Here is a 13525-nt window from a genome sequence, read left to right as displayed (position 1 = left end):
TGTGCCTTTCATTCCCATAAAGTTCTGCCATTTGTTTTTTCAAGCTTACAAATTCTTCTTTATGTTCATCCAGTGTCTTCTTTATATCTTTCATCTCTTTCACCACATTTCCCTTCAGCTTGCTGATTTGATTTAGAAGATTTGTTTGAACATATTTAATTAGTTGTTTCAACTCCTGTATCTCAGTTGAAGTGTTAGTTTGTTCCTTTGGCTGTTACATATTTTCATATTTCCTAGTATGGCTTGTTATTTTAGCTGTCTAGGCATCTGATTTTCTTGACTATTCTGGAGCTCATTTTCACCCACCTAGAGTTTTCTTGTTGGTTGGCTTTGTTCTCCTATTTGTTTTTTGGCATTCAGTTCAACTTATTCTAGACCTCTACATAGCGTTCTGTTTAGTTGATCAGAATTTTTCAGCTCTTGTTTTTTTTTTGGTTCTTGCCCTGCCTCTGCATAAACCTTTTTGTGAGGGGGTCTTCCAGATATGATCAACCCCAATCAGATTTTCCCAGTCGAGACAGGCCCAAGTCTCAGGATGAGGGTGTAATCCATATCAAGTTTCCCTGAGATGAGACCTTGCAGGCTGTCAGACCCTCCTGTGAAGCCTCTATAACTGTGTGCTTTTCCTCTGTGGCGCTTGTCAGCCCGTAGCTCCTCACCAGTGTAAAGAGATAGCAGTGCCTTCTAATTCTCAGCAGCCCCTGTCCCTGCCAGGGGTGTGGGTAACTAAAGCGTTTTCTGTTTTCCCAGCCTCTGGGGTTTAAGGGTCTCTGAAGAAGGACTGCCAATTGAGATGGGTCCCGTCCCCCTTTACTTGGGGAAGTATGCCCTTTAGGGAATTATTCCCCCAACTTAGACTCATTGTTTTGTCTCTAAGACCTATCTTAGCTCTACCCTTGCCTAGGTCCAGCTGACAATTGAAAATATCTGAGATTTTTTCCTACTGGGCTACTTAGAATAGTTGGAAAAAAAAAAAAAAAAAAGAAAGAAATCCCTTTTCAGAGCCTTTCCCCAGCCCCCAAGTTTTGCTAGTCAAGAGCTGGAGCTGGTACCCAGCTCCATGCCCTGCCCCCCTTCTTGGGGCACAGTCTCTTTCCAGCACTCTGAGCTTGGCCAAATCCAAATGCCTCCATCTTTATTCTTTTTTATTTTATTTCATTTTACTTTTTTCTGTCAGCCCCGCCTTCTCTCTGCTGGGATTAAAGCCACAGTTTTAGCTTTGCCTAGCTACTTTTCCTTGCTTCCAGTATGGACTATTTAAAGATACACCCTTTAAGGAATTATCTCCTTCATCTGATTAGTTATTCTCAGACAACTTTAATTCTGCCCTTGCCTGGGGCAATGCTGAAACCTGACAGTTCCAGAAGCTCTAATGGGATATTGAAAAGTAAAAAAATAAAGAATCAGAGAGAAAGAATAGAAAAGGAAAAAAAAAAAAAAAAAAAACAACCTTTTTCAGAGCTGGACCTCAGCTCCCTGGGTTTGCCAATCAAGAGCCAGAGTTCATACCTGTTTCTATATGCCCCTTTTTCTTGGGGCCCAGCCCTTTTCCAGTATTCTGAGCTCCTCCAATTCCAAAAGTCTGTTTTTGCTGTTGTTGTTCGCCCTGCATTCTCTCTGCTGGGCTGAAACCTCCTGGTTCCTTTCCTGTTATCTGTGCTTGGAGCTTTTATTCAGCAGTCTGAATTTGTTAATTAATTCTGCAATTGGAACCTGGTTGCGCCTCCCTCCTTGCTCCCAGCATAGACTGCTTCTTTTCCCCTCAGGTAAACAGCTCCAAGACAGTCTGCCATGCCTGGGGCGGGGGCAGGGGGCGCCAGCCCCCTGGCCAGAGAAACTTACAGTTCTTCACTGCGATCTTAGCCGTTCCACCTGTTCCAGACTGATGTATGATGTGCGTCCAGTCACAGAAGTCCCAACAGTTGTTCCAGACAGTCCCTGACTATTTACCAGCTGCCCTAAGAGAGTAACTAAATTCCACACTTCACCACTCCACCATCATGCCCTGTCCTCTTGCTTATGGACTCGTTTGTCTCACTTTGGTTCCAAGAGAAAACTGAAGACTGTGAAGATTTCCACAAAAGCTGAGCACATTTTGGGAGCAAAGCAAATAACGAGGAAGGGAAAGCTGTCCTAAAGGCATGTCTTCTGTGCTACCCTACGTCTGGCTGGTGGGGCCCTACCACACCTGGCTGTAGAAGGTCTGTTGTCTGTTACTGTTGAGGTCATCTCCTTTGGACTGAGGACTCCCATTCACTCTTCAACCATTCAGCCACTTACTGGGAGAGACCTACGAGGACTGCCCTTCCCAGCATAAGGTCAAATCAGCTTTCTTATGCTTTCTTCCCACCTATGTATCCCAACAACTGGACTCTCTAAGATTCTTGGACTATTTTCTGGGAAAAAGCTTAATGCCAGAAGGCCAAATGCTTGAATGGGCATTAATTATCCTCTGCATTAAGTATATGTTTCTGATGTGAAAAGCAGCTTATTCTTCTTCTGAAGCTCATCTTTACTGCATCCTAACAGCTTTAGGAATTTCATCCTAGAGTCTTGCTCTAAGGTTGCCTAAGGAACCAGAGAACACAGAAAATGAGTGAATGCTAATGACCCTCCTCCTGTTGAAATCTGGGCATCTGTTCCAGTGTTTCCCTGTTCCGTCAAATATAGTTCTTTGTATTACCAGAAGTGACTGCCAAGGCCAATGTCAACTCTGCCTTTTCCTCCCCATATCTGATTTACTGTTGGGCTGTGAGCAAAGTGTTAACAGAATTCAGTTGACTTTCTCTGTTTCCCTGATAAGAGTAAAATGTCAACTATATTTCCCAGCAACATTGCTGGAAATTGGTGAATTCCATCTGAACTGGAAGTGACTACAAATAAAAGACAGATTTGACGGGGACACCATGTTTTAGGCTTTCCTGAATGCAATACTCTTGTAACTGGACAGAACCCTTGTAGGACTCTGGAAGCTATGCTTATGGCGTTGCTACAAGAGACACTGCCTCCTGTGGAGCATGAGGCCTGTAAGTTAGGACGAATTTCATACCTGCCCTATGTGTATCGCCTTTCCTTGCACCTGAGCTGTCTTCTGAGGAGCTGAAGAAGTGAGGACTGTCTAAGGCTGCGGTCCCTGTCCCATATCCCGCTGAGGAGACTGATACCAAGTGTAGCCTTGGTAGTCTTGTAAGTCTAAATGTCTAGTTGAGAACAGCCTTAGTAGAAGCTGCACAGATACAGTAAAGAGTCAGCTTACCCACTCAAAAGTCCCCTGATACTGAAGGCCAGACCTTCCTGAATCGCCCTACCTAATCTGGGTTAGCCGGTCTGGCCCCTGCATTTACCCCACAGTGCCATTCTGAATTCTGGCTATGATCTCTCTCATAGCCTCTCAGGGCCCCCTCCTTCTTCCTTTGGAAATGTTCATCCACTTTCAGCTTCAGGAACCATAATGATAGACAGTGCTCAGGTAGCTTTTTAAACCAGATTCCCCTGTCCTGTAGGCACCCGGGTCTCCTTTGTTCAGCAGAGTAAATGCTAAACTGTTCACTCTCTCCCCACCATTCCTGGAGCTCTGACTTGGATCCTGCTCATAACAGAAAGCACAATTTATTAGTTCTTTTCTTCCCAGATCTTTTTCTAGCTTTCGCTCTACAGTTGATGATCTTTCTCAAATTCCTTTCTCCTCCCCTGCTCTCTGGTCATCTATTCTCATAAAATTCTATGACAACCTGAAGCACAGACACCTCCTTCTTCTCAAACCCCCAGGGGCAGGCCCTGTCCTTTTTTTGCATTCTTCTCCACCATCCCAAAGATTTTAAACAATCCTCCTACTGCCTGTCCAGCCAGCTTCTTCCCTTCCTTCCTTCAGATCCTCACCTCTCATTTGCTCATTTCCTTTGACAGGTATAGCCACTCCTCCAGATGTCATAAACAGCTTGAAATTATTAGAAGTGAAACTGAATCCATGTATCCAGAGTATGGTAGGACCTGAACAGTGAGTTCTGCCACAATGACTTGCTTTGGATATTTGGAAACAAACTTAGAGCCTGCTCATGATGATGTACTTTTCTACCATTCTCCTTCCCTTTCTTTCCCTTCCCTCTTCCTTCTCTTTCCCTTCTTTCTTCTTCCTTCCTATCCTACCTGTTCTTTGGCATGATACTGTGAAAAGCCTTCACCTTGGCTCTAGAAAAGTACCCAGGACATCAGCAATAGTGGCAACAAAGGAAAACAACCTTGCATTCTTTATCTTCCCTAGTCACTTCACAAAGGGCCTCTTGGTCTCTGTAAAGGGTGAAGATTTTTTGTCCAGTGGGTAGGTGTAGTGTAGGAGAAAATCTAATAAGAGTTAGAACCTCTGTAATCTGAGTCACAGATAGTTTTGTATGCCCTGGATTTGACACAGGCTGGAATGTCAGATGTGCATCCCAGGCTTTGGGGAAACACCTCTGAGCATAGTCTGTACGCGTCCTACCTTCAGGAACTGCCAAAGCATCTCTTCATCTTGCATTGAAACTTGCTTGATCCTGTTCTGACAGTAACTCAGGAGACTTCCTGATCCCAGGGCTTCCTGCAGCTCAGCAGACCTCATCAGGAATTCAGATTCTGTGGTGACTTGACTGATGAAGACTAGGCGGGGGCAATGCTGTGGCATCTGATGGACAGGGTTACTGGAGAGGCCAAAGGTGACCAGCTTTCCCCCAAACTGGTGAGGAAAAACAAAGAAGGGCAAATATCAACTTTCAAAGCCAAAAACTAACAACCAAATGAGGATCAAAGCAAAGGCTATCTATCAGTCAATCCCAGAATAGAAAATCAACGGTAAGAGAACTCCTGGGGGTGGACTAGGATCAGAAACTAAGCACAGAATATGCCCCCCATGCTAAAACCACCTCTGCACTCTCAGAATCATCAGCTTAAAACTTCAGCACCTAGTACTCATCTTCTCACCCTTTCTGGTACCACCATTTTCCTAAAATGGGCTAAAAACCTTGGCATTATCACAGCCTTTATACCCACTATAGCCAAGTGACAAAGTCTTATCTTTTCTTCCTGTTCAATGTCTCTCGTGACATTATTCCATTCCCTCTGCTAGCACACATAAATTACCAGACTAGGTTGCTAGCCTCTGGTTTTTACCCTTCTCCAATACAAGCCTTAGACTACCACATCCTTGTTGCTACTCAGGAGCATGTAATGACTACACAAGGCCACAGGAGAGAGCTTAAGCTCCTCTGCCTCTAGTGTACAAAATCCTCCAAAACCAGAGCCAAACCTTCCTCTCCAAGCAGCTATCCCTGATCATATATGTGATCTTGCCACATCCCCCAAATACCTGGTTCATTCCTGCTTCTGTGCCTTTGCCCATCACAACACCCCCACCTTTGTGTCAAATTAGATATTTTATATGAAGCACCTGGCACAAAACAGGTGCTTAGTAAAGGTCCTTACTCCAGCAGTTCTCAGCCTTGGCTGCACATTAAAACCAGCTAGAGAGCTTTTAAAAAACGAATATCCAGGGTTGTCACACCACACCCCAGACAATAAAATCAGAATCTCTGGGGGTAGTACCAATATTCTTTAAGGCTCTCCAAGTTATTCTAATGTGCAGCCAAGGTTGAGAACTTCTGTTTTATTTCCTAACCATTCACCAATTCCTAAGACCTACCTTCTCAATGAACTTTCCCAGTCAGAATTCTTACTTGTTGTGACTCCTGCAGGTGGTGATGGTAGCACAACATTGTGACTGTAATTATCACCGCTGAACTGTATAGTTTAAAGTGGTTAAAATAGGAAATTTTAGGTTACATCTTACCAGAAAAAAAATTTTAAAAACCAACATAGAACTCTGTAACATAAAAAATGAACCCTAATATCAACTATGAAATATTGTTAATACCATAATTATAATAATATTGGACCATCATTTTGTAAACAAAGGTACCACACTAATACAAATGTTAAAAATAGGGAAAACTCTGTGTGTGTGTGTTGTGTACAGGAGGGTATATGGTAACTGTACTTTCTGCATGATTTTTTCTATAAACCTACAACTTGCTTAATATAAAATTTAAAATTTGTTGGAAAAAAAAGAATAAAGGAAAAAATCTGAAACAGATTCAAAACCATCTTAACTTTTTATTTGTATAGTACTTTATGCCTTTACCAAATGCTTACACATTCTCATTTGTGGTTCATATCCATTCACTAATATAAGATGGTAAGATATCACTAACCCTGTTTTACAGATAACAACACTGAAATTCTGAGAGGTTAAGTGACTTGCCCAAGATTACCCAGCTAATAAGTGACAGAACTATGATAAGAATTCAGGCCTCCTGACCTCTAGTTCAGAGTTCTGCACCTCACTACTGTTGGCTCTGAAAACAAGAACCTCTGCTTTTATACATCTGTTACACTTCACCCTAATATTTAAACATTATTCTAGGTGCTTTAGGGCCTTGATACTCCAAGTGTGGTCCTCAGGTCAGCAGCAAGAGCTTCACCTGGAACGTGGAAATTCAGAATCTTGGGGTCTACCCCAGACCTAATGAACTAGAATCTGAATTTTTAACAATATCCCTAGGTGATTTGTATGCACACTGAAGTTTGAGAAGTACTGCGTAAGGTATACAAAAAATGGACATGGTCCTTAACCTCAAGGAATCTATTGTTTTGTAGGGTCTCCAGATATGTACATAAATAACTTCAGTGCAGTTAGAATGTATCATTACCGGAGTATAAATCTGCAGGATTACACCAGTGAGGTTAATTTTGACTAGGGTTAAAGACAGGCTCCATGGAGGAGGTGGTATTTAAGCACAACGTTGAAAGGCTACATTGAAAGGATCAAAAAGGTATTTAAATAACTACAAGAGAGAAGCTGAAGGATAGAGTACAGTCAGAGAGGGGAATTGAGGACTTATTCACGGAACAGAAAGTAGTAACATGTAATTGAAGCATAAGAAATACTGGGGAATGAAGTGAGAACAAAACCCGGATAGGCAAGTAAGGCCCTGTGTACACTGGCCTTAAGTCTACAAGGTGTGGGGGCTCAATGGGTTATGAGCAGGGAAGTGACATGATAAAATCTACATTTTTTCTTTCCTGCTTTCCAGACATAGGTAAGGGATTAGAGAAAATCGGGTGGAATATCAGGCTGTTCTCCATAACCAAGAGGTCTAAATTAATCAATTACTTTTAGACAGGACTGGAACAGCAAGCATGGCAGAGAAAGTGTGAAGGGGTAGAAGAGACAGAAGTTATAGTAATTCTCTGTTCAAGAGGTAAAGTGCTATCTGATCTAGGACAGAAGCAATGGGAATAAATTTCCAATAGAACTTTGCTCTATGCTGGGCACATGGTAGGCTTCACAATTACACACACACACACATACACACTATATAAACACCACACTTACAGCAAATGAAACTCCTGTCAGCCTTCTAATCCATTTGGGAGGCTTTTTCAGGGAAGGTATCATCGTTGCTTGGGCCACCTGCTCTGGCATCTGCAATGGCAGGAGAGGCTGGCCTCTGCCAAAGGAGCTGAAGCTGCTGAAAGAAGAGGAGATCTGGGGGCAAAACGATACCTGCATTACCAATCTGAAGTGGGGACTTACCCAGGAAATTCACCTACAAACTCCATTTTGAGAGGAATCCTTGGGACACCCAATGTGGCCTAGAAAGGCTGGACACTCATATTCCAAAGGCTGAGGCTGGGGCTGGGAGTGAGGGTGCAATTCCCATGCAGCAGTGTGACTCCTGGAGAGCCTACTGCACCCAAGGTCTACAATGGAGTGTGATGCAAATGGTATATGGGAGAGAGGGAGAAAAGACAGTTCGTACTCCTGACATAATGGTCCAAGCATGGAAGTCCTATGTCACTGAAATGCCACAGGAAACATCCAAGATCAAGAGTCAAGATGAAGGTCTCCTTTGTATTGTGGCAGTAACTGACATCCTCCCAGGAAGATGGGCACTGGAGCAAAGGCACAGCCCTCCCAAACCCAGGGCCCTGGTCTCCTGGGCTCCAACAGACCCTACCTCTTCCCAGATGGTATGTTCTACCCCTCACTCCCACCTTCCCTGTCCATAGAGAAGCCCCTTCTCTCCAGCATTCTCTGTCAATCCCTTCTAACCTTCTCAGCCTGTTTCATCTGCTGGACTTCCCAGCTCCTACCCATCAGAGAGTATAAACTGATCCAGCCATCAAAGGAGGCAGCAGAGAACACTGAAGGGTTCCAGGGGCACCACTGCACATCAAAGCACCAACTACTCTGTGTGGGTAGCTTATATACCACTTAATAGGAGGGAACACAACCATTAGGGACCATGTAGACCACAAAACTCTGACTTAGGCAAGGCAACCCAAAACATACAACTGTAGTTGTGTTCCTCTACCATCTCACCTCCCATCCCAACACTCTCACAGAAGGCCTAGCCTACCCCACTGCTCCCCAGTTTCCAGCACAAGATTTGGTTGTCCTTGGCACTGCTGAGTAGCAGCTCAGAGTCAGCCTGACTCCATGACACTGACAAGATACCCCTGAAAAGGAAAGGAAAGAGAAACTAACGTTTATTGAATGCCTACTATAAGTAGGGTACCTTATGTATATCTGAGATAAATCTCAGCCCTCTGAAGTGGGTGGTCTGATTTCATCTCACAAATGCAAAAAAAATTAGGCTTTGAAAAGTTAAGTAACTCTCAGACAGTTTACACAGCCAGAAAGTGGCACTGGTGGGAGTTGAAACCCAGTTGACTCCAGAGTCTGTACACCATGCACTGAACCACTCTACCTCCCAGGGTCATGCAGGATGGCCTGCTTTCCAGTTTGTAGAGTAGGGACTGTGAATCAGTATGGAGCAGGCAAGCACCCATCGCTATAGATGAACCCTCTTCTATAGAGTTTTTAGCCCAGGGAGGTAGTGAGGACCTAATCCTCAAAAATTCCCAAGGAAGTATAAAGGCAACATGGCCCTTTGGTTAGAAAGAACAGACTAGCAGTGGGGGTTGGGAGGAGTTCTCCATCCGCTGTGGACCCAAGAGCTACAGCTTCATGGGCAGGCCTATTAGCAGAATAGATAAAAGCTAAGTTGCTTTTATTAAGGAAGAGATTTGGAGAAGGTAACCTCATCCTAAGGAAATGAGCATTAACCTTAGATCAGTCTGATCTAAGGTGGACTAAAAACTGGCTTCAATATTTCTCATGACCCCATACCCATTCCCATCTCTAGAAGCTGGATGGACTCTCAGGCTACTCTCCAAAACCCAAAGTTAGGAAGGAACTCTTCTTGGTTGGCGCTGGAGCTAGGACTTGGTGACTGTGTCTTCACTGGGATGGCTTCACAGCTGGGGAGGCTGTTGGATGGGATTGAGATGTTACCTGCTGTGACTCTCCAGCACCTTCAGGGGGAGGAGGCAAGCTGGATCACCGGGAGACGATCATCCTCTGAGCAGAGAACTAACTGGGTGGCTATGTCTGGGTGCCAGGCCAGGCCTGAGCAGTGCATCTGTGAACAAAGCACATCCCAGTGGGTGAAGCAACCTGACTCTTCTGGCTATGAACCTTTTCTGCCCAGTTAGAATGGGACTACTCTGAGGGCAGGTTTTGTGTCATCTTCCATATGACTGAGAATACCACAGCCATCAGGGATTGAATGATGACCATGAATAAGTAAGGAAAGGCAAAAGTCTTCAGATCGGCTGTTTCACTTTCCTAAACTTTCACTCTCAACAGCAAATTGGCTAAGGGGTTGAATACACATGGGCAGTGGCTGAAAGCAGAACCCTAGAGTGGGGAAGAGCAGCTCCACCTGCTAGGAATGAGAGAGAGGCCATACACCAAGGCTGTATTCCAGCTTCCACTACTCACCCTGTTGCTGTGATCACTGACTTTGATGATGGGTTTGTTCTTCCTGAGATCCCACACAACCGCCTTGCCACTGGGGTGAGCAGAAGATAGAATGTGTTGGACTTGCCGGTTCCAAGAGAGTGCCTTGATATCCTCTGGGGGCTGCTGAGGCAGATGGGAGTGGGGACAACTTGTCACCCACTGACCAAGGGACACCTGCTGCTCCACTCTCCCAACCAACAAGAGAAAGCCCAAGACTAGACATGGGGCTAGTCAAACCTAGACAGTCTCAGGGAGCTCACTTATTCATGGTCATCACTCAATCCCTGATGGCTGTGGTATTCTCAGTCATATGGAAGATGACACAAAACCTGCCCTCATTTTCCAGGGAGGATCCTTTAGGATATTTATGTAGAAGCCGAGGGAATGGAAGGCATACTTGGATTTTAACCCTATCTCAAGGTGCTCTTCAGAGGATAGAGGCAAGATTTTAAAACAGCCCTCTTGTCTATGACTAAGAGAGAGGGAGAAAGAGGGGTAGTGAAGAAGGGAAAGATAGATCCCCAAGATTCCCCAGAAAGAATGAGACAGAAAGAGAAATCACTGCTATTTCAAGGGCACAAGGTGCTATCAAATCCTTACTTAACTCACCCCACAATATTGTAAGCATAAAACAGAGAAAAGCCAGGAAACAAAAAGATGAGGCCAGTTATAGACCAACAGATAAGCACACAAAGACAGAAGAAAGAAGACAGAGCAGACCCTCCACTGCATAGGATAACCATATACGGAGACAAGGCTGACCCTTCCTACACAAAGAACACAGGTCTATCTGTGTGTCCTACTCTTGCTCTCTCTCTAGGGAGCCCAGGGCCCTACCCAACCCTGCCTAAACTATACTAATGACAAATAGCACTTCCACTCCGTCCCTCAGTATCTTTTATTCTGCCTGTTTTCTTCATTTTCCTTCCAGAAACCCCTGGGACAGTTAATGACCCTGAGTCAACACCACCCCACTCTGGCCCCACCCACCCTCCACTCCCCCTCCCAACCCTGCTACCATCTGGCTGGTAGCATCTTAGTGTGTGGAGCTTTACTGCCCTCCAGTGGTAATGCCTGAAATCTCCTGTGCACTAACTGCTACAGAATTCAAATTCAAGACTTTCCTTGGGAAAGTCAGCTATACACGCTAAGAAACAGTGTCAGGAGCCTCCCTACCTGTGACTTGGATCCTGGTGCCATTGGCACACTTAGATTATTCAAATCCGAAATGAAGATTTCAGAATCATTGGCCCCTGAGGCCTGGAGGTTGCCCTGTATAAAGAATAGGCTTTGAAAACACAGCCATCCCAGGAAGAGATGAGAACAGGAAAGGGGGGACTAGAGACCCAACACTGGGGCTATCCAAAGCCTTCCCTGTAACAGCCTGGGAAGTGGTCAGAGTTAAGGACTGGAAGTCTTAAGTGAATGCTTCTATTTAGACCTGTTACTCCATGGTGCGGCCATGTTTGACCAACTGGAATGCAGTACCTGGAAAGGATTAAAGTCGAGGGCTTTGACAGCCCCCTTGTGCTTCTGTCTCTGAGCAATCACAGGTTCCTTCCCCGAAGACAGGATGTGGGTCACATTGTATAGAGTAAGCATGCCATTGTCCCCGCCACCTGCAATAACCCCGGAGCCTTCCAGAAGCCCATTGCCAAAGCTCCCTCAGTTCAGTTTGTGAAACCTACAAAGAGGAGGAACTGTCATCAGCACCAACTCAGGTCCACGTCAGTAAGCAGAGGTGGCATCCTTGTCAGCCTCTGATACTCTGCAGGCATCCCCACCCCTAGCCAGGGCCTGCTTATTTCCCTCATTTCCCAGATGTAGAACAGAGGTCTCCTCTGCCCAGTCATGCCATTTCTCTGAAAGAATATTCTATCTCTATTCCACTGGAAGCCCTGTCTCAGTTTGCTAATGCTGCAGAATGCAAAACACCAGAGATGGATAGGCTTTTATAAAACGGGGGTTTATTTCACTACACAGTTACAGTCTTAAGGCCACAAAGCGTCCAAGGTAACGCCTCAGCAATCGGGTACCTTCACTGCAGGACGGCCAATGGTGTCCGGAAAACCTCTGCTAGCTGGGAAGGCAGCCGGCGTCTACTCCAAAGCTCCGGCCTCAAAACGGCTTTCTCCCAGGACGTTCCTCTCTAGCAAGCTTGCTCCTCTTCAAAACATCACTCCCAGCTGCACTCTCTCAGTTCCCTTTCTCTGAGTCAGCTCATTTATATAGCTCCACTGATCAAGGCCCACCCCGAATGGGCGGGGCCATGCCTCCATGGGAACATCTCATCGAAATCATCACCCACAGCTGGGTGGGGCACAGTCCAAGCAAATCCAACCAGTACCAAAACTTCTGCCCCACACAAGACCACAAAGTTAATGGCATTTGGGGGACACAATACATTCAAACCGGCACAAGCCCAGTGGCTACTGCAACTAAATTATATTTGTGGGTGCTTTTTTGTTTTTAAAGTTAACATTATTGGGGTTATATAGGCCAGGCCCTCTGATAAATTAATCAAATAGATTAGTTCACTTAATCCTCACAATTTAAATAGGCAAGTATAATAGTAAAAACATCTAACACTTATCGAGTGTTTGCTACATACAGGAACTGTATTAAGTGCATTACATGTATTAGCTGATTTAACATTCAACAATCCCATGAGGTAAAGATTATTATTATTTCCATTTTTTAATTGAGAAAACTGAGGCACAAAAGTTACAAAACTTCTGTTCATTCAGCCAGTAATTTTACAGTTAGGAAGAGTGGTAGAGACAAAGTTCAAAGCCAGGCCCATCTTATTCCAGTGCCTGAGTTCGCAATCACTATAAAATACTACCTCCTGCTTAGAGGCAGATCCTAATTCTTCTGTACCAGATGAGAAGCAGATTCTCTTGGTCAACAATTACTGCCCCTCTGCTAGAAGTGAGAAAATACCCAAGGACCTAAAAATGACCTCCCCACCCCTTTCCTCTCTCATGTGGCTGGCCCAGTGGAGCTGCCACATGACTGCAGTGGGCCAGCTCTGGAGACAGAGTCACAAAAGGATAAATGCCCCACTAGGGAAATACTTTCTGGCTTTCAGAGGATGCTTCTAATAAGTGCTGCCAGCATCTTGCACTGAAGATAAAGACTGACCCTGGGCTGTCTGCAGCTACATATGCCTAGAGAAGGCCCGTGAAATACCTAAAGCCCCAAAGGTGGTCTGTCTTCCAGTTCACAGCTGCTAGTCGAGGACATTTCCATAGCCCTTCAGGGAAGCCAGATTTCACACTGAACAGTGTCACAAGATCTCAAAAAGTAAGCTGCTGGGTCTAGAAGCAATGAAATTATCACAACCTCTGGGAACTGTCAGCAAAGAAATTGAGTGTGGTGATAGGGCAGGGACCTGTTTGGCCAGTCATTAGAGCAGAGGCAACCTGTCAGAAGGGAAGAGTTGAGCACCAATTCAGACCAGGTCAGCGTCTGAATCAAAGGGCAAAGGTGACACAAATAGTGACTCTAAAGCTACTGTCAGAAGGGCTGTTTTTTAAGGTTGTGTTGATCTTAATAAGGCAGAAGAATTGTTCCATACTGGTTTGAGAGGCTGTCACATCATCCAGGGGTGACAGCTCAGCATAG

At 44.9% G+C, this 13525-nt stretch overlaps 1 protein-coding gene across 1 annotated transcript in view; it reads right to left on the bottom strand.

Moving 5' to 3' along the window:
• SEC31B (SEC31 homolog B, COPII coat complex component) overlaps nt 1–13525 on the bottom strand; it is a 64455-nt gene that overhangs the window by 40897 nt on the left and 10033 nt on the right. Inside the window, 11 exon segments of the mRNA XM_037804356.1 lie at nt 2189–2279; nt 2489–2568; nt 4478–4708; nt 7424–7576; nt 8144–8307; nt 8453–8550; nt 9389–9419; nt 9422–9515; nt 9878–10021; nt 11075–11170; nt 11387–11582. Coding sequence (XP_037660284.1) covers nt 2189–2279; nt 2489–2568; nt 4478–4708; nt 7424–7576; nt 8144–8307; nt 8453–8550; nt 9389–9419; nt 9422–9515; nt 9878–10021; nt 11075–11170; nt 11387–11582 — 1378 coding nt within the window.

Source organism: Choloepus didactylus, chromosome 15 (assembly GCF_015220235.1).
Source record: "Choloepus didactylus isolate mChoDid1 chromosome 15, mChoDid1.pri, whole genome shotgun sequence".
NCBI lineage: Eukaryota > Metazoa > Chordata > Mammalia > Pilosa > Megalonychidae > Choloepus > Choloepus didactylus.
This window is presented reverse-complemented; position numbering and strand designations above follow the sequence as displayed.